General features: G+C 45.3%; 1 protein-coding gene across 2 annotated transcripts in view; it reads right to left on the minus strand.

Moving 5' to 3' along the window:
- LOC311119024 (insulin receptor substrate 1-B-like) overlaps positions 1-21,504 on the minus strand; it is a 46,629-nt gene extending 25,125 nt beyond the window's left edge. For both annotated transcript variants that reach the window (XM_084193778.1, XM_084193779.1), the window contains exon 1: positions 20,674-21,504. In XM_084193778.1, coding sequence (XP_084049904.1) covers positions 20,674-21,022 — 349 coding nt within the window. In that variant the 5' untranslated portion in view covers positions 21,023-21,504. The remainder of the gene's footprint in view (positions 1-20,673) is intronic.
- Between the last annotated feature and the right edge of the window lie 663 nt (positions 21,505-22,167).

Here is a 22,167-nt window from a genome sequence, read left to right on the forward strand (position 1 = left end):
GGGGACACACACCACTGGCCCTACGCGGGGATCAGGAACGGGCCGGACCGGACTGGTAACACACCCCAGTACCTCTCACCGTGCCTCTACACTTTCCTCCCCTTTTGTGACCAGTGGCCCCCGTAACCTGGCGGCCTCCTCTACTAACCGCTCTATCGCGGCCTCCTGCTGCCCCGTCGTCCACGGCGTGAGCCCCCCCCTAAAAATTTTCTGGGTGTCTCTCCTCCTCGTGGACCAGGCCTCCATAGTTCTCGCCCAACTCTCGCTCTTCTGCTTCCAAGTCCTCTCTGGCGTTGGCTCCTGGACACGCTGCTTGGTCCAGTTATGGTGGTTTCTTCTGTCACGATCGTCGGGAACAGAGGACCAAGGCGCAGCGTGGAATGCGAACATATTTATTAAATAATGATCACACGAACAAAACAACAAAACGATAACGTGACGTCCCTGGTTACATACACCAACCAACACGGAACAAGAAACCACACCAAATGAATGCCTAACGGCTACCTAAGTATGGCTCCCAATCAGAGACAACGAGCTACAGCCGTCTCTGATTGGGAGCCACCCTGGCCAACATAGAATTACAAAACCTAGAAATTAACACCCTGGCTCAACATACGAGAGTCCCCAGAGCCAGGGCGTGACACTGGGGTGAAGGTTAACCTTCCAACAGGACAACAACCCTAAGCACACAGCCAAGACAACGCAGTAGAGGCTTCGGGATGAGTCTCTGAATGTCCTTGAGTGGCCTAGCCAGAGCCCGGACTTGAACCCGATCGAACATCTCTGGGAGACCTGAAAATAGCTGTGCAGCGACACTCCTCATCCAACCTGACAGAGCTTGAGAGGATCTGCAGAGAAGAATGGGATAAACTCCCCAAATACAGGTGTGCCAAGCTTGTAGCGTCATACCCAAGAAGACTCGAGGCTGTAATCACTGCCAAAGGTGCTTCAACAAAGTACTGAGTAAAGGGTCTGAATACTTATGTAAATGTAATATTTCAGTTTATTTTTATAAATTAGCAAACATTCATAAAAACCTGTTTTTGCTTTGTCATTATGGGGTATTGTGTTTAGAATGATGAGGGAAAAAAATTATTTAATCAATTTTAGAATAAGGCTGTAACCTAACAAAATGTGGAAAAAGTCAAGGGGTCTGAATACTTTCTGAAGGCACTGTATATGGGGCATACAATAATCTCAGCTCTATAGATTTTGCTGCAAAGAAACAGAATCACTAGATAATTTATTCTGGTATTGTCCCCATGTAGCTTGTTTCTGGTCACAGGTTCAGGAATGGCTGACAAATCACAACATTCATTTAAAATTAACCCTTCAAGTAGCAGTGTTGGGCGATTTGGAAAGCCATAGTCAATCAATCAACAATATACAAATACCTTTAGGAAAAATATTAATGTTTAACTTCAAATGGTTCAAAATTCATGTAAGACATCACAGCATAGCATTAAAAATATGGAACTGCTCGGCCTCCGACCGCAAGGCACTACAGAGGGTAGTGCGTACGGCCCAGTACATCACTGGGGCCAAGCTTCCTGCCATCCAGGACCTCTATACCAGGCGGTGTCAGAGGAAGGCCCTCAAAATTGTCAAAGACTCCAGCCACCCTAGTCATAGACTGTTCTCTCTGCTACCGCACAGCAAGCGGTACCGGAGCGACAAGTCTAGGTCCAAAAGGCTTCTCAACAGCTTCTACCCCCAAGCCATAAGACTCCTGAACAGCTAATCATGGCTACCCGGACTACTTGCACTATTTTACTTCTGCTCTTTTTTTCTCAACACTTTTTTGTTGTTGTTGTTTTATTTTACTTTTTTATAAAAAAATAATGCATTGTTGGTTAAGGGCTGTAAGTAAGCATTTCACGGTAATGTCTACGGTAATGTCTACACCTGTTGTATTCGGCGCATGTGGCAAATACAATTTGATTTGATTTGATTTGATGATGTCTACGAAGATGAAATAAATTTGGATTTGTCACATGTGCCAAATACAACAAGTGTAGGCTTTACCATGAAATGCTTACTTAATAACCCTTTCCCAACAATGCAGTTAAAAAGTAAGTAAATTAACAAATATACTAAAATAAAAGAGTAACACAGTAAAATAACAAAAAATATCAATAACCCGCCCTCTTTTGCCCTCAGAACAGCCTCAATTCGTAGGGGCATGGACTCTTCAAGGTGTCGAAAGCGTTCCACAGCGATGCTGGCCCATGTTGACTCCGATGCTTCCCACAGTAGTGTCGAGTTGGCTGGATGTCCTTTGGGTGGTGGACCATTCTTGATACACATGGAAAACTGTTGAGCGTGAAAAACCCAGCAGCGTTGCAGTTCTTGACACAAACTGGTGCGCCTGGCACCTACTACCATATCCTGTTCAAAGGCACTTACATTTTTTGTCTTGCCCATTCATCCTCTGAATGGCACACATACACAATCTATGTCTCAATTGTCTCAAGGCTTAAAAATCCTTCTTTAACCTGTCTCCTCCCATTCACCTAAACTGATTGAAGTGGATTTAACAAGTGACATCAATATGGGATTATAGAGCTTTCACCTAGATTCACCTGGTCAGTCTGTCATGGAAAGAGCAGGTGTTCTTTATGTTTTGTATACTCAGTGTACAAGGAGTACCGGTCCCAAGGTGGGATGGCTGAGAGTAGCAGAGGTTTGGGATTATAAAGCTCACGATCGGTAATAGTTATTCCTGAAAACACTATAGAGATGTCTGAGTACTATCTATCCAAAATGTAATGTGTATAATAAAAAAAATTATAACTTTATGTACCGTAAAACCTCCATTAATAGCCCGGGCATTTATTTGCTTAAATCACTGAACACAACAAGCACTTATTAGAGACAGGCTTATATTTCTTAATGCACACAGCTTTTGCTCATTTGCATAGTTGAATTGTTTAATTCCAGCATTCACTTCCAGCATTTTAATCAATTTCTTCATTTACTGCACTAATGTGTTATTATTTACATACTCTGTCACGTTTCTTTTTTCTTAGTATGCCTCTATTTAAAATTTAAATTAAAAAATGTCCTTGACAAAATAATTATTCTACTCTTTGACTGTGCATTTTCGGCAGTTTTTACTTTCAACACTAGAGGGCGATCGGACGATTTGTAAGGGTCTACACGCCAATCGCCAAATGCTTTTGGGAACGGGCAATCCACGGATGCAAAAAGGACAATGTGTGAAAGGACAAGAAAAACTGTGAAATGGAGAGTTGAAAATAAAGAGAAGGGAGGGCCACAAAAGTAATGTTTGGGAAAGATTTGTTAAAGTAGTAAAAGAGGATGATAGCAGTGTTATGTGTGAGGACTGTGATGACAGTCACACGACAGGGACTTCAATTAGGCCTACGGCACTTCAAGGGAACTGTAGCGTACTGTTCAGATGGGTTAAATGGAAACTGAAATCTGGACACTGACTGTAGGTCTCTAACCTGTCACATAGCCTTAATATTAACTGCTGCAGAATTAAGCATTTCTTAATTACACCAAATGTAACCAACATTTTGACTTGGGAAATGGAGTGGAGAAATATATTGTCTTTCTTTCAGCATCTTGAGAGAATGCTAATCCCCGGTTAGCACCTACAGACTATCTTAATCAGCATCATAAAAGCTGATAGTATTTCAACCACATAAAATAAGCATCCAAGCCTAAATTAAATCTTATCAAACACATGTTGGGTAGTTTTCACAGCTTTGTATTTCCTTACAACCGGGCAAAATGTTGCACTGAAAATCTTTCCAGTTTTTGGGGGAGTTATTGCTTTTTCTCCCCGGTCCCTAAATGTCTTTGCTCTGCGAAAGAAGCAGAGAAGACAAATGTCAACTAGATTGAAGCGTTCATTCTACCAATTAATGATATAATTTTGGTGAGCAAGGGTTTATTTAGTGTTCTATGGCAACATATAATGACAAAAGAGAAGTTGCAAGTATCTAATTATAGACAAGTTGACTAACAAATAGCCTACCAAAGCATTGGAAATTATTAGCGGAAACATAGACCTAAAATCAGGCAAAAAAAATCCTGCACCCCCTGTCAAAAAAGTATTCACTGTAGCCTACAGTGCATGTTCTATATTAGCAGGCTAGGGTCGGGTGCGGGCCTCAGATTTTCACTTTATCACATATAGTCGGGAGGTTGCGGATGGGTTATTAGCAATTGCGGGCGGGTGCGGGTGAACAAAACAGCTTACCCGCGCATCACTAACAGGTGGCTAGTTGAGGCTCAGCGTTTAATTGAAGTTTTACGGTAACTACTGTGTATAAAAGTACCATGTATGAAAAATGTGTGTAAAATGTATATGTAACAAAAAAATTGTAAAAACAAAACAATATAACAGTTACTTTTGTCCTCCGAAGAGGTGGTGGTGGATGCCCTCCCCCCCAAAACAAATGTTATATACATATACATACATACAGTGCTGTGTATCTCCTCACCTTAAGTTTGCACTGCTCTGTTGTTTACAAGGGTCAACAACAGTTCTTGAGGTGGCTTGTGAGCCAGAAGATTTGGTCTGGCAAACGATGATGCCCCACACTTATACTCTGCTTCAGCCTTGATACACTCCAGTGAATATAAATAGTTCGGTAAATAAGCTTCTCTTACAGCTTGATACAGTTCTTACTGGCCAAATGGACTCCTTGAACCCAGCTTAACAATATCTCTCTCGGCAGCTGGACTGTATTTGTGCAAATTATGGATAGGGAGGGAGATTGCCTTCGAGATATTAAGATGAAAACGGTCCCTGGCTGCTTCAGGTGAGTTTCCCAGAACGCAGCACGGAGAGCGTCGGAGACTGAGGCAGTTATTCAAAGTGGGCTACGGGTGCACAGACTGACTGCTGTGATGTCTGTTATGCTTTTTCTCTGTGTGTGTGTGTATGTGTGTGTGTGTGTAGAGAGCGAGAGAGAATGCACTTCTCTCCCTTTTGTATCACCAGCTCCCACATACACTGCCAGTGTATAATAGCTACCTCCCACTGTCAACACATTTCTCAAAGCTTAGGCCCAGAACCGCAGTATAAGCCATAGCATGTCAAAAAGCACTCCTCCACACCTACAGGACCAAGAAGACTGACATGACTTGAAAGTGGCGGCAGCACAGTATTTGCTTGACTGAAAAGGTATTAAATTAAGCGGAGTGTTCCAGAAAGGAATATATGCATTGCTATGTGTCATCTCTCCTCTGGCCCCCCATTTGTCCTATAGGACCTAGCCTGTTTGTCTGAGTTGGTGTGAATTCTTCTTCTTCCATACTGTACAAGTGGGGGTTCACGTTACCCCCATAAACTTTCAGCTTACTGGATGGAAAACCCAAAGACTGCATGGTCACTGACACAAAGACTGCTCATTTAGCCAAGATCTTTTTCCAATGGCATCTTTGAAAATGTGAGGAGCATGTTGTCAACTGTTTTCAACCCCAGTATAACATATTTCAGCCACACACTTTTACTGTATACATAGGTTGGAATTCAAAGGGTGGGTGTGCATACAAGTTGGCCTTTCCCCTCAACAACAAAAAAATCTGCCAACGTTAGCATGACAGAGATGGATAATTGTGGAACTACATGAACTAGACCCTATATGCAATATGAGCCGTATGGGTGTAGATTGATGTAGCTGGCTCAGACCAGTCAGAGGAGAGAGATGTATGTGTTATAACACAACACTAAAGAAACAGGAGGAGTGGGGGTAACAGGTTTCTGAGCAATGTCGAGTTACGCTGTTGTTCAACAACACCACAAAGCGGAGAAATCAGTGACAAAATTGACAGAAGAAATGCCAAAAGACAGATGTCAAAATGTTTGTCAAGACAGGGTCGTTGATTTAGTTAGCTCTGCCGATGTTTTATGGCTGACAACTGGAGAGAGACACCCCTTCTCCTCCCCCTTTCCTCCCCTCCCTCCGCAATCTGGCAACCACATCCCATACCGACTCGGAGGTCTCTGAGGGTGCTCCTCTGCTGCTGTTTCCTTCTGTCTCTTCCATGCGTAGTGCTGCATGTGGGGGAGAAACGTTTGACAAAGATCCAGGATCAGTTAGGCCTATGTAGCCTATTGTTGCTGTTGTTTTCTGCCCAGTTGGTTACAGTTAGGACTGGAGTAAGGAAAACTGATCCTAGATCTGTAAGTAGGGCCAACTAACGCCTGAGACAGCCTGGAGAGCACAGGTAATAGGCCAGCCGACGACATTAGTTAAGGCACAGGTTAACCAAGTCAAAAGAGGTCCAATTCTATTTCAACCTCTTGATCATTGTTACCGGTGCAGAATGTTTGGGACATGGAATACATCTATACAGTAAGAGGCTTCTGTGTTTCTCTCTCACCTAGTTTAGTGCCCTCATTCTAAATCAGCTCTTTTACATAACGCAGGCCAGCAACTCAGCTGTAAGTACCTCAAATCCAAACCTTCGTTTGCTAAGATTGCATCATGTGTGTCCTCCCCACCCCAGTTACCGCCGGTCTATGAGCTTTCACATTGTGAGACCGCAGAACAAACCTGCCGATTGCAGCCAGTCGGCCACTGGCTTGAGAGTTGTGTTTGCACAAAATGCTTGATCAACAGCTGATAACAGGAGGGATTCGAAAGTGTCTCTACATTGAAATCAATGCTTTCTGTTTTTGTGTGCATAATTGCAAATAATAAATAATACAAAAAAAAACTCTAAATTGAAGATGAGTAGGCCTACTGACAGTTGGGTATACTGCACAGGTATCCAACCATATGGATCTTACATTTACATTTAAGTCATTTAGCAGACGCTTTTATCCAAAGCGACTTACAAATTGGTGCATTCAACTTAGGATAACCAGTGGGACAACCGCATCTTGATCACAGTATAAACTTGTTCATACTTGATTGTTTTCACCACTGTGATCAATGTCTTGTCTGGGCAAATACTGTCATGTCAGCAGGAAAAGAGAACATACTAAGTAAACAGAGAATCAGGCTCATAACAGAAATCTGGATGTGTTTGAGCAATGGCCTGGGTTGACTTGGAAATGAAGAAGAAGCAGGACAAAGGTTGGCAGTGGCACATTGGCTCCAATATAGCCTACTCCAGCTATAAAAAAGATCTCCTAGTCCAAGGGGGGGCAAAGTACGGCCCGCAGGCCGTATCCGGCCCGCCGGGCACTTAAATCCAGCCTGCAATAAAAAAATGTAATGTATTAAATATTATTATATTTGAGTTATGATTTTTGGCCTAAAATTACTCATTCCATGATATACAAACAACCTCCAATAGATGGCGCTGTAGCCTCCACACTCTGTATTTGGGCCTACAGTCGTGGTCAAAAGTTTTGAGAATGACACAAGTATTGGTCTTCACAAAGTTTGCTGCTTCAGTGTTTTTAGATATTTTTGTCAGATGTTACTATGGTATACTGAAGTATAATTACAAGCATTCCATAAGTGTCAAAGGCTTTTATTGACAATTACATTAAGTTTATGCAAAGAGTCAATATTTGCAGTGTTGACCCTTCTTTTTCAAGACCTCTGCAATCGGCCCTGGCATGCTGTCAATTAACTTCTGGGCCACATCCTGACTGATGGCAGCCCATTCTTGCATAATCAATGCTTGGAGTTTGTCAGAATTTGTGGGTTTTTGTTTGGCCACCCACCTCTTGAGGATTGATCACAAGTTCTCAATGGGATTAAGGTCTGGGGAGTTTCCTGGCCATGGACCCAAAATGTTGATGTTTTGTTCCCCGAGCCACTTAGTTATCACTTTTGCCTTATGGCAAGGTGCTCCATCATGCTGGAAAAGGCATTGTTCGTCACCAAACTGTTCTTGGATGGTTGGGAGAAGTTGCTCTCGGAGGATGTGTTGGTACCATTCTTTATTCATGGCTGTGTTCTTAGGCAAAATTGTGAGTGAGCCTACTCCCTTGGCTGAGAAGCAACCCCACACATGAATGGTCTCAGGATGCTTTACTGTTGGCATGACACAGGATTGATGGTAGCATCACCTTGTCTTCTCCTGACAAGCTTTTTTCCGGATGCCCCAAACAATCGGAAAGGGGATTCATCAGAGAAAATGACTTTACCCCAGTCCTCAGCAGTCCAATCCCTGTACCTTTTTGCAGAATATCAGTCTGTCCCTGATGTTTTTCCTGGAGTCAAGTGGCTTCCTCGCTGCCCTTCTTGACACCAGGCCATCCTCCAAAAGTCTTCGCCTCACTGTGCGTGCAGATGCACTCACACCTGCCTGCTGCCATTCCTGAGCAAGCTCTGCACTGGTGGTGCCCCGATCTTGCAGCTGAATCAACTTTAGGAGACAGTCCTGGCGCTTGCTGGACTTTCTTGGGCGCCCTGAAGCCTTCTTCACAACAATTGAAACTCTCCATTAAGTTCTTGATGATCCGATAAATGGTTGATTTAGGTGCAATCTTACTAGCAGCAATATCCTTGCCTGTGAAGCCCTTTTTGTGCAAAGCAATGATGATGGCACGTGTTTCCTTGCAGGTAACCATGGTTAACAGAGGAAGAACAATGATTTCAAGCGCCACCTTCCTTTTAAAGCTTCCAGTCTGTTATTCTAACTCAATCAGCATGACAGAGTGATCTCCAGCCTTGTCCTCGTCAACACTCACCTGTGTTAACGAGAGAATCACTGACATGATGTCAGCTGGTCCTTTTGTGGCAGGGCTGAAATGCAGTGTAATTTTTTTGTGGGGATTAAGTTCATTTTCATGGCAAAGAAGGACTTTGCAATTAATTGCAATTAATCTGATCACTCTTCATAACATTCTGGAGTATATGCAAATTGCCATCATCAAAACTGAGGCAGCAGACTTTGTGAAAATTAATATTTGTGTCATTTAGAATGTGCTCAATCATCATAGCCACTTCATTGCTTGACGACTTTTGACGTGAAAAATGAGTGCTGCGAAAATGAGAAAAGTGGACTCTGAATGTCGTGTGTTTAAAGAAGAATGGACAGCAAAATACTTTTTTACTAATATTGGACATAAGGCAGTATGTCTAATATACCAAGAAATATGCAGTTTTTAAGGAATATAATCTCAATCCTCATTTTCCAAGCAAGCATGCTAAACTACGCTAGCAATCTGTCCTCTCAGGAAAAGGCAAGGAAGGCCTCAAAACCTGCCACAAACTTAAAAGCTCAACAAAACACGTTTACTAAATGGTGCTCTACTCAAGACTCCGTAAATAAGGCAAGCTACGTAGTGGCACATAAAATCGCAAAGCATAGCAAGCCTTTTGCTGAAGGGGAGTTTGTGAAAGAGTGTATGGTGGAAACTGCTGGTTTACTTTGTCCTGAGAGTAAAAGCCAATTCGAGAAAATTAGCTTATCACGCAGAACCATCACCAGGCATGTGGAAGTGATAACTGAGGAGCTAATCTCCGAGTTGAAGAAAAAAGCAGATGGCTTCGATCTTTTTTCTACAGCACTGGATGAGATTACTGACATTAGAGACACCGCTCAACTTTTAATTTTTGTCAGATGGAATCAATGATGGGAACAACCAGGGGCTCTGACTTATATGACTGTAACGAACCCTGCAGTCTGAGTCGGTTCCTGTCTGTGTTATTAGTTTTCTGCTCGGGATCTCCAGTTTCCCGAGGGTTCTGGAACGCTCCCTGCCTGGTTGCCGGGCGACGTTGCTAGGCGGGAGCTCTCATGATTTCCGCACCTGCATCCCATCAGCAATCTACACACCTGGTCCGGATCATCACCCTTTTTAGGCTCTGCCCTAACATCCATTCCCTGCCGGATCGTTAGCCATGAACATCACTCGTCCGGAACCTTCACCCAACCTCTGCCTGATGGTCGGCGGCTGCCGAGCCCGTATTGGACCTACCACTGCACCCTCAACAACTCATCCACGCCGCCCGCTCTGTTCCCTGGATTATTCAGCATCACTTGTGGATCTGTTAAATAAACACTCACCTTTGTTTCAACTTACCTTGTCCTGGTCTGCTTCTGGGTTCTGGCTTTGAAAACCGTGACAGAACGATCCGGCCAGTAATGAACCCAGCGGACCTGGACTCTGTTCGCCATGCCATTTCCCATCAGGAGAAGATGTTGGGACATCATAGCACGGTACTACAGGAGATAGCGTTGTCAGTTCGGAACCTTTCTACCGGTCTGACGGAGGTCCAGAACCAGCGCAAGTTTCCGGTGGAGAATCCACTACCGGTTTCACCCATCTCGCCTGCCGCTTCTGGAGCTGTGTCCTTCCGTGAGCCCAAGGTTCCGACGCCGGATAAATATGAGGGGGAACTGGGAAGATGCCGTTCTTTCCTTATGCAGTGTGGTTTAGTGTTCGATCTACAGCCCTACTCTTATGCCACAGACAAGGCTAGGATAGCCTTTGTTATTGAGTTGCTGCGTGGTCGAGCGCTGGAGTGGGCTTCAGCCGTTTGGGAACGACAGGACACCTGCATGGCTTCATACCAGGGGTTCACGGCCGAGATGAGGAAGTTATTCGACCATTCCGTCCGAGGGAAGGACGCAGCTAGGCGCCTGTTTTCGCTTCGCCAAGGTTCTCGCAGCGTTGCCGACTTCGTGATCGAGTTCAGGACGTTGGCTGTGGAGAGTGGGTGGAATGAGGAGTCTCTGCAAGCGGCCTTTTACCAGGGCCTGTCGGAGCAGCTCAAGGATGAGTTGATCTCCTATCCGGAGCCTAGTGACCTGGACAGCTTGGTAGCCTTGTCTATTCGGGTGGATAATCGAGTCCGAGAGCGAAGGAGGGAGAAGCAATGGGTCCCCTCCAATCGATCAGCTTCTCAGGTCCCAGTCGGGTCGGGGATTGGACCAGAATACGTCGATCATCGTCCACCACACAGGATTAGTGGAGAGGTCCTGTCTCCCGACTCTGAACCCATGCAAGTGGGGCGGCACGGGTTAACCAAGGAGGAGCGCCAACATAGACGTAGGACTAACTGTTGCCTCTACTGTGGTGGTTCGGGACATTACCTCGCCACTTGTTCCCGGCGGTCGTCAAACTGCGCGGCTCGCTAAAGTTGGGAGGACTTTTAGCGAGCCAGTTTCGACCTCTCAATACCTCTGTCAGACCCCGTTTCCCGGCTACCCTTATGAACAGGAATCAGAGCTTAGCGCTTAACGCTTTTGTCGATTCAGGTGCCGATGGAAGCTTTATTGATGCCGAGGTGGTGGAACAGCTGGGGCTTTCCAAGGAGCAATTACCGGAAGCCATTGAAGCTACCACTCTGAACGGCAGTAGTCTGGCACGTATCACGATGAGGACTGAACCGGTTAAGATGCTGTTGTCGGGGAATCATTCTGAGGTGATTTCATTCTTCATTCTGCCGTCTTCCCATGTTCCTCTGGTCCTTGGATACCCCTGGCTGAAGGAACACAATCCCACGTTCGATTGGGTGACGGGCAAGGTAACGAGTTGGAGCCTTGAGTGTCATGCTAACTGTCTCAAGACTGCCTGTTCCCATTCGGTTCCCAGTCAGGTGATTGAGGCTGAACCCCCAGATTTGTCCCTGGTTCCCGAGACATATCACGATTTGGGGGAGGTGTTCAGTAAGCAGAGGGCTCTGTCACTCCCTCCCCACCGACCATATGATTGTGCCATCAACCTGGTCCCTGGAGCTGTCTACCCCAAGGGACGGTTATACAGTATCTCCCGACCTGAACGTGAGGCTTTGGAGACCTACATCAAGGAGTCCCTAGCTGCTGGTCTCGTTCGTCCCTCGTCATCACCCCTGGGGGCAGGATTCTTCTTTGTGGGTAAGAAGGATGGCTCTCTTCGACCGTGTATTGATTATCGGGGGTTGAATGATATCACGGTCAAGAACAAGTATCCCCTGCCCTTGATGAGCTCTGCCTTCGACTCCTTACAGGGTGCTACGGTGTTCACCAAGCTAGACCTACGCAATGCGTATCACCTGGTCCGGATCAGAGAGGGGGACGAGTGGTTGACGGGTTTCAATACACCGATGGGTCACTTCGAGTATCAGGTGATGCCGTTTGGACTGACCAATGCTCCAGCGGTATTCCAGAGTATGGTGAACGACGTCCTGAGAGATATGATCGGTCTCTTTGTGTTTGTTTACCTGGATGACATTCTAATATTCTCGAAGGAACCTTCCGACCACGCCCAGCATGTCCGGCAGGTTCTGCAGCGATTGTTGGAGAATCGCCTGTTCGTGAAGGCCGAGAAGTGCGAGTTTCACGCCCACACGACATCCTTCCTCGGGTACATCATCTCCAGGGGAGAGATTAGGATGGACCAGGAGAAGGTTAGAGCGGTTCTGGAATGGGACCAGCCCGGTACGAGATTGCAGCTCCAGAGGTTTTTGGGGTTTGCGAATTTCTACCGCAGATTCATCCGGGATTACAGCCGTGTGGCCGCTCCGTTAACTGCCTTGACTTCCAGTACCAGGACCTTCAGTTGGAATCCGGAGGCGGATAGAGCGTTTCTGGACTTGAAGAGGCGATTCACCAACGCACCGATTCTCTCTCAACCGGACACGGCCCGTCAGTTCGTCGTTGAAGTGGACGCGTCTGATGTGGGAGTTGGCGCCATCCTGTCGCAGCGATGCTCCACTGACAGTAAACTCCATCCCTGCGCCTACTACTCTCGTCGGCTTTCGCCTGCGGAGAGGAACTACGATGTGGGTAACCGGGAGCTTCTCGCGGTGAAGCTTGCCTTGGAGGAGTGGCGCCACTGGTTGGAGGGGGCGGAGCAACCGTTTATTGTCTGGACTGATCACAAGAATCTTGCTTACGTGCAATCGGCTAGACGTCTCAACTCCCGTCAGGCCAGGTGGGCGTTGTTTTTCGGACGATTCAATTTTTCCCTGACGTTCCGACCTGGATCTAAGAACGGCAAGGCGGACGCCTTGTCCCGGATGTTCTCCAAGACGGAGGAGAGTGGGTCCAAGACCGAGACGATTCTTCCCCGGAACTGTGTCGTGGGAGCAGTTATGTGGAAGATTGAGGAGGAGGTTATGGCGGCCCTTCGGACGCAGCCCGGTCCCGGTAACGGTCCACCCGGTCGGTTGTTTGTGCCTGAGTCGGTTCGTTCTGCTGTCCTCAAATGGTCTCACGCCAGCAAGATGGCTTGTCACCCTGGCGTGGCTCGGACGATGGCGTTTCTTCGCAGACGTTTTTGGTGGCCTGCCATGGGAGAGGATACTCTGGGTTTTGTTGCTGCCTGTCCAGTGTGTGCGCAGAATAAAAGTGCCAATCGGCCCAGCTCTGGACTACTTCACCCCCTTCCTATTCCCCGGCGACCATGGTCGCATCTGGCCCTGGACTTTGTCACTGGGTTGCCCTCTTCTGAGGGGAGAACGGTCGTTCTGACGATCGTGGACAGATTCAGCAAGTTCGCCCACTTTGTGCCCATTTCCAAGCTTCCCTCTGCCTCGGAGACGTCCGAGATCCTGGTTAGGGAGGTTTTCAGGGTCCACGGGTTGCCCAGTGATATCGTTTCCGACCGTGGTCCTCAGTTTACCTCTGCTGTCTGGAAATCCTTCTGTTTGGCCATTGGAGCTACAGTCAGTCTCACATCTGGTTTTCACCCCCAATCTAATGGTCAGGCGGAGAGAGCCAACCAGAAGATGGAATCCACGCTACGCTGCCTTGTCTCCTCCAACCCCACCTCCTGGGTCTCCCAGTTGCCTTGGGTTGAGTATGCCCACAATACTCTCCCTACATCTGCCACTGGGATGTCTCCCTTCCAGTGCCTGTATGGCTACCAACCTCCCTTGTTCCCTTCTCAGGAGAAGGATCTCTCAGTGCCCTCTGTTCAGGCCCATATTCGTCGTTGCCACCGGACCTGGCATCGGGCCAGAAAGGCACTCCTTAGAGTTTCTGACCGGTATCAGCTCCAGGCGAATCGTCGCCGGATTCCCGCTCCCACCTATACCATCGGAGATAGGGTCTGGTTGGCCACACGGGATCTTCCTTTACGGACTGAGTCTAGGAAGTTGTCACCGAAGTTCATTGGTCCGTTTGTGGTGGAGAAGGTGATCAATCCGGTTGCAGTTCGACTCAAATTACCGAGAACGCTCAGAGTCCATCCCACCTTTCATGTCTCCTGCCTCAAGCCTGTTCTCCTCAGTCCTCTGTTGCCTCCTCCGCCTCCTCCTCCTCCTCCTCGGATGATCGGAGGTGGTCCTGCCTACACGGTGCGACGCATTATGGATTCCAGACGGAGGGGCCGGGGTTTCCAGTATCTCGTGGACTGGGAGGGGTATGGGCCTGAAGAGAGGAGTTGGATTCCGCGGCGACAGATCCTTGATGCTGACCTCATTCGTGACTTCCACCGCCTCCATCCTGGCGCTCCGGGGAGTCCGCCCGGTGGCGTTCGTCGGAGGGGGGGGTACTGTAACGAACCCTGCAGTCTGAGTCGGTTCCTGTCTGTGTTATTAGTTTTCTGCTCGGGATCTCCAGTTTCCCGAGGGTTCTGGAACGCTCCCTGCCTGGTTGCCGGGCGACGTTGCTAGGCGGGAGCTCTCATGATTTCCGCACCTGCATCCCATCAGCAATCTACACACCTGGTCCGGATCATCACCCTTTTTAGGCTCTGCCCTAACATCCATTCCCTGCCGGATCGTTAGCCATGAACATCACTCGTCCGGAACCTTCACCCAACCTCTGCCTGATGGTCGGCGGCTGCCGAGCCCGTATTGGACCTACCACTGCACCCTCAACAACTCATCCACGCCGCCCGCTCTGTTCCCTGGATTATTCAGCATCACTTGTGGATCTGTTAAATAAACACTCACCTTTGTTTCAACTTACCTTGTCCTGGTCTGCTTCTGGGTTCTGGCTTTGAAAACCGTGACAATGACAGGGTGTCTGCCTGCTTGGAAAAAAATCTACCGTGGATCTAACCGGTAAAAACATTGGCCTACTAAAAAGATTACAAGACAAAGTAAAAGAAGAAAGCCCTAACTCGAGGAATTGATATTTCTTCACTGTATTATTCATCAGGAAGCACTGTGTAAAAGTGTGTTAAAACTGGAAAATGTTGTCAAAGTGATTGTAAAACTTGCCATCTTTATACGGGCAAGGGGGCGTAACCATCGTCAGTTTATTCAGCTGTTTAATGACACAGAGGCAGAGCACCAGGACTTGTTGTACCATTCAAATGTGCGCTGTTGTCACAGAATCGTCTAGAATGTCATTGCATGCAGTAGTGTTAAGATCTCCCTTTACTGGAACTAAGGGGCCTAGCCCGAACCATGAAAAACAGCCCCAGACCATTATTCCTCCTCCACCAAACTTTACAGTTGGCACTATGCATTGGTGGAGGTAGCGTTCTCCTGGCATCCACCAAACCCAGATTAGTCCGTCGGACTACCAGATGGTGAAGCGGGATTCATCACTCCAGAGAACGCGTTTCCACTGCTCCAGAGTCCAATGGCGGCGAGCTTTACACCACTCCAGCTGACGCTTGGCATTGCGCATGGTGATCTTAAGCTTGCGTGCGGCTGCTCGGCCATGGAAAAACATTTCATTAAGCTCCCGACTAACAGTTATTGTGCTGACGTTGCTTCCAGAGGCAGTTTGGAACTCGGTAGTGAGTGTTGCAACCAAGGACAGACGATTCAGCATGTTCTGTGAGCTTGTGTGGCCTACCACTTCACGGCTGAGCCGTTGTTGCTCGTAGACATTTCCACTTCGCAATAACAGCACTTACAGTTGACCGGGGAAGCTCTAGCAGGGCAGAAATTTGACGAACTGACTTGTTGGAAAGGTGGCATCCTATGATGGTGCCACGTTGAAAGTCACTCAGCTCTTCAGTAAGGCCATTCTACTGTGTACGGAGATTGCATGGCTGTGTGCTCAATTTTATACACCCGTCAGCAATGGGTGTGGCTGAAATAGCCGAATCCACTAATTTGAAGGAGTGTCCACATACTTTTAGCCATATAGTGTATATGTCTTCTAAACTTCCATGTCTAGTTGCAGGGGGTTCGTTTGAATTTAGAAAATGCTCCCTTGTTCAATTAAATAAATGTTTTGCTCCATGAAGTAATTCTACAATGTGTATGCTGCCATCTTGTCTATTTCAAATATTCTTTCATTGATTGGGACAGGTGGGTGTCCACCAGTGGAGGCTCCTCAGAGGAGGAAGGGGAGGGCCATCCTCCTCAGTGAATTTCATCAAAATAAAATAGTGAAACTATATAAAACTATACCAAATATATTCACGTCATCAAATAATTGATTAAAACACTGTTTTGCAATGAAAGTCTACAGTATCCTCAACAGCACTCTGTAGGGTAGCACCATGGTGTAGCTACTTTCTGTCCTACTCTGGTTACATTGACTTCAACACAAAACCTAGGAGGCTCGTGGTTCTTACCCCCTTCCATAGACTTACAAAGTAATTATGACAACTTCTGGAAGACTTCCTCCAACCTATCAGAGATCTTGCAGTAAACTGACATGTGGTCCATCCAATCAAAGGATCAGTGCATAAAATCTTTGACTTAAAGAGAAAGAAAGAAAATAGTTGAACAGTTTTGAACAAATTAATTTCTTTAAAAATGAAGGAGAAGCAAGAGCAAGAGAGAGAGCTATATTTCATTGTATTTTTTTTCACTTTCACTTAGCTAGCGAATGCAGCTAGCTAGTTTAGTCTACTCAAACACCCGGCTCAAACAGAGAGGGATGATATGTTAGTTAGCTGGCTATGGACATCCAACACTGGACATCTTCCAAGTCAAAGTAAGCTTTTGGTTGTATTAATTTATTGCCACCGGGGCCCGCCGGTGTAACTGCTAAACTGCTTGCTGACTGTAAACTGTACTGCATGATTGTAGCGGGTTTACTAACGCGTTAGTTCTAGTCGCTATGTTGGTTATGACATTAGCTAATATGGTGACAAAGATGTAGGCTGTGTGTAGCGGTTAGCGGTTATGATATGAAGGTTTGGCTTAGAAAGGTTTTTTTCGCCTGGCCACAGACAGCTGATGTGTTGTGCACTGAAGTCCACAAGCGAAGGGAAAAGGTGAGAAGGGAGGGTGCGTAGATACGGGAACAACGATCAAAGGGATCATGCTGTTTGTATGTGGCTGCTATGAAAGTGAACTGTGTTTGCGTGTGATAAAGGGTGTATTCATTCCGCCGATTCTGTTGAAAAACGTTCTTAAACGGAAGGAAACGGGGAAAACATACCTGAATTTGTCCAATAGGAACTCTCATTTGCAACTGTTGGACTAATGATTACACCCTAGATCAGCTAGATGCAGGCAAGAGTGTGCAAGGCGGCATTGAATGTGTCAATGTCTGTCACCTTTATTACTCAAATTTCTCTTGAGCTGTGCACCTACAGTACGTTGTAAACTTTCATTCATAGGCTAGGTTGTAGCAACCTCATGATGGGTACAGGGAAAATTTGAGTATCATGTAGTTGCCTAAACTCATCAATGTTACATTGAGCTGGGTGAATGGCATATGAATGACAGTCATCCAATATGCTGTAATAGAAATAAGGCCATTCTCATTTTTTTTTTTTACATTTGTCCTCCTCCCAAATGGCACCGACCGCCACTGGTGTGCCGCATGTCATGATTACATCACCTGTCTCGATCTATGCATACACATTGTTGGATTACTTAATGGAGGAACATTCTATTTACATTTAGTAACAGAACATTTTCTAAATTCAACAAACAGCCTACAACTAGACATGTACACTACCGGTCAAAAGTTTTACAACACCTACTCATTCAAGGGTTTTCTTTATTTTTACAATTTTCTACATTGCAGAATAAAAGTGAAGACATCAAAACTATGAAATAACGCATATGGAATCATGTAGTAACCGAAAAAGTGTTAAACAAATCAAAATATATTTTATATTTGAGATTCTTCAAATAGCCACCCTTTGCCTTGATGACAGCTTTGCACACTCTTGGCATTCTCTCAACCAGCTTCATGAGGTAGTCACCTGGAATGCATTTCAATTAACAGGTGTGCCTTCTTAAAAGTTAATTTGTGGAATGTATTTCCTTCTTAATGCGTTTGAGCCAATCAGTTGTGTTGTGACAAGGTAGGGGGGGTATACAGAAGATAGCCCTATTTGGTAAAAGACCAAGCCATTTTATGGCAAGAACAGCTCAAATAAGCAAAGAGAAATGACAATCCATCATTACTTTAAGACATGAAGGTCAGTCAATACGGAACATTTCAAGAACTTTGAAAGTTTCTTCAAGTGCAGTCGCAAAACCCATCAAGCCCTATGATGAAACTGGCTCTCAAGAGGACCGCCACAGGAAAGGAAGACCCAGAGTTACCTCTGCTGCAGAGGATAAGTTAATTAGAGTTACCAGCCTCAGAAATTGCAGCCCAAATAAATGCTTCACAGAGTTCAATAACCGACACATTTCAACATCAACTGTTCAGAGGAGACTGCGCGAATCAGGTCTTCATTGTCGAATTGCTGCAAAGAAACCACTACTAATGGACACCAATAAGAAGAAGAGACTTGCTTGGGCCAAGAAACACAAGCAATGGACATTAGACTGGTGGAAATGTGTCCTTTGGTTTGCAGTCCAAATTGGAGATTGTTGGTTCCAACCGCTGTGTCTTTGTGAGACGCAGGGTGAACGGATGATCTCCGCATGTGTATTTCCCACCGTAAAGCATGGAGGAGGAGGTGTTATGGTTTGAGGGTGCTTTGCTGGTAACACTGTCTGTGATTTATTTAGAATTCAAGGCACACTTAACCAGCATGGCCATCACAGCATTCTGCAGCGATACGCCATCCCATCTGGTTTGGGCTTAGTGGGACTATCATTTGTTTTTCAACAGGACAATGACCCAACACACCTCCAGGCTGTTTAAGGGCGATTTTACCAAGAAGGAGAGTGATGGAGTGCTGCATCAGATGACCTGGCCTCCACAATCCCCAGACCTCAACCAAATTGAGATGGTTTGGGATGAGTCGGACGTCAGAGTGAAGGAAAAGCAGCCAACAAGTGATCAGCATATGTGGGAACTCCTTCATGACTGTTGGAAAAGCATTCCAGGTGAAGCTGGTTGAGAGAATGCCAAGCGTTTGCAAAGCTGTCATCAAGGTAAAGGGTGGCTATTTGAAGAATCTCAAATATAACATATATGTTGATTTGTTTAACACTTTTTTGGTTACTACATGATTCCATATGTGTTATTTCATAGTGAAGACATCAAAACTATTATTCAACAATGCAGAAAATAGTAAAAATAAAGAAAAACCCTTTAATGAGTAGGCGTTCTAAAACTTTTGACCGGTAGTGTATATTTAGAAGACATTGGTTGTCTTCCAAGACGGGAAGTTAAGGTAGGTTGAAAATTCTCTGTGCTATGCCAAATAGTACAGGGTTTTTTCTGGATCAAAAAGGGGCTTAGGTGGTGGGCGTGGCAGGGGGCGTGACAATGAACACAGTCAGCCTTCATGAGGTTACATATTAGAGACCTCATCTTGGCACTCTAGAGACATTTTAGAATTCTACAAATTTCTACATGGAGCTGAGATACATTTTTGCAGTTTTAAAGCTAATTTCCTGCAATTCTACACATTTTGCCATGCAGCAGAGAGACATTTTTGCAGTTTAAAGCAAATTTTCTGCGATTCTACATATTCTACCATGGAGCTGAGAGAAAAAATGTATGTTTTAAAGCTAGTTTCCTGCAATTCTATGCATTTTGCCATTGTTAATGCTGTGTTCTTTTGCTCAAACATAATAACAAAATGAATACTGCTAAATTAATTGTTTTGCGAATTTTTAAGTCTCCCCAACTGTCTAGCTTTTATTTTGGTGATTGTTAGTTCTCAAAGATTACGTTTTCATCCTGAAATTTTATTTTAAAAGTTTGGATTTAGGCGACCCGAAAAAACGCTTAGGCCCGCCCAAGGCTTACAATGGAAGAAAAACCCTGTAACTGCTAATGGAGCATCACATTAGCCTGTTACAATCTGCTAGCTAAACCTACTATTGATACAGGCAACATTTTAATGAAACGACTTGTTTTTCCCTTCTCTAAACCCTGTACAAACCACAAGCTCTTTGTCCATATCTGAACTTTTGAAGCAAGTAGACTATCTTTGGTGGTAATAAAAGTATGATCACGTAGCTATGTTCTCAGGGTGGTGTCAAGGATAAGTACACATGGTTACTTTGGAATATGAGATTTGCAGTTTTTGGTGTACATTGGTAAATATAATTATTATGCAAAGAAGTATGCACTGTAATTTTGCATAATATTTAAATTATGGTCCATAGGCAGCAATTCACATGAAGTACAGTAACCACACATTGTAATATGAATATATTTTGACACCACATAATTTGTTTAAGAGCATGCCTCAAAATATTATGATAAAATCGGGACCGACATTTGCAAACCTCGCTGCTGACATGCAATGTGAAATTACTCACGTTGAGAACCATATGCATACTTCTATATTCACATTTTTGGATGTCCTAAAAAAAAAAAAATACGAATAACAATGACCCATATTTTAAACGAGCACGTGTTGAATTTATAAGTTGCATTTGAGCAATTTTGCAGTGGGCTACATTGCCACGTTCAGATAATACTATGGCCACTTCGCTAACGCTAGGCAGCCATATAGAGCTCGGGTTGCAGTCAGAGCTCGCTGTAGTTTGCTAGCTATATATGTTTACTTACTTTTGCATTGCAGCTCCACCATGGCCTGATACCATTCGTTCTGGTCCGCCTCGTTTTCTGCCGCGATGGCAAAGCTCTCCGCCCGGGTGTACAGCACTATCATGTGCTTGTTCTTCGCATCAGCCCGCTTATTGATGTTGAAACACGTCTCCAGCACCAGGGCTTTCTTTGGGACGGGTGTCTTTCCGCGGAATTTCTTCTCGCTCTCGTAGTATTCGAGCCGGGCCGGGCCCCTCACCGAGGCCGTCCGGAGGACGAAGTATCGCCGGTGCATGGATTTCTGCTTGCGGAGGTAGCCGCTCTTTCGAATGTCCTCGTAGCTTTGCGGGTCGGGTGTTTGGCACTCCATTGCGTTCGAGTTATCTTGTTTTTCTCAACTACAACCTAAACTTCTATTCAATGACAGCAAAAATATTTTCGCAAGTTAGCTAGCTAGATAATTCAAACATCATTCAGTCGCGTTCCCCTCCCTCCCTTTAACACATGTATGCAAGGGAGAGAGGTCCTCTAGTCCAGTCCAGTCTTTTAAAATATAAACTAAATATTCCCTTTCCTTTCTCGTTGCAGTACTGTGCCTGCTACTACTATTTAGCTAGCTAGCTGAGTGCTTTAATCCATTTACTGTATAGCTTGGCAGCTGTGTACTGAATACTTCGCTGCAACTGCTGTCCTCTCCACTCCTGTCCCCTCTCTATGGCGTGGAGCTACTGTGAATGAAAAGCTGTCAGTCAACGCTTGTCTGTAGTGACAGAAGAGGGCGAGAGACAGTGTATACAGAGAAGGAAAGAGAGAGAGAACATTGAGTTCATGTGCGAACATAAATCGAATTTCATATGCCGTTTGGTTCTCATAAGAATGCCTATGCCAGTGTTCTTCAGCCAATATTGTGAAACTTCCAACGTTATTTTGAAGATCATATGATGTGCTGCACGATTGAACGATTGTGACATTTTATAACCAGAAATGTAACCCTCATCAAATTGCATCCCGATGATAGAACGAACCTCTGAGCACAATTGGCTTGATTTAACTTTTCAGTTTAACCCTGTAACAGCTGTTGGTGCGATCGATTTAATTGTAATGGGAAAAATTGACATTGTTTAGGCATAATTACATGATTCAATCAAGGTCATGTGCATTTAAGATTGTTAATTGTATTATTTTAGTTACACATAGTTTGTCATAACGAGCAGCCAAATGAGTAATCTTTATTTCCGTTATTACATTGTACAACGTGTACAAAACATTAAGAACACCTTCCTAATATTGAGTTGCACTTTCCCCTTTTGCCCTCAGAACAGCCTCAATTCGTCGGGGCATGGACTCTACAAAGTGTCGAAAGCGTTCCACAAGGATGCTGGACCATGTTGACGCCAATGTTTCCCACAGTTCTTTCAAGTTGGCTGGATGTCCTTTGGGTGGTGGACCATTCTTGATGAGCGTGAAAAGCCCAGTAGCGATGTAGTTCTTGACACACTCAAACCTACTAGCAAA

Source organism: Coregonus lavaretus (genome assembly GCF_964263955.1).
Source record: "Coregonus lavaretus genome assembly, contig: HAP1_SCAFFOLD_2137, whole genome shotgun sequence".
NCBI lineage: Eukaryota > Metazoa > Chordata > Actinopteri > Salmoniformes > Salmonidae > Coregonus > Coregonus lavaretus.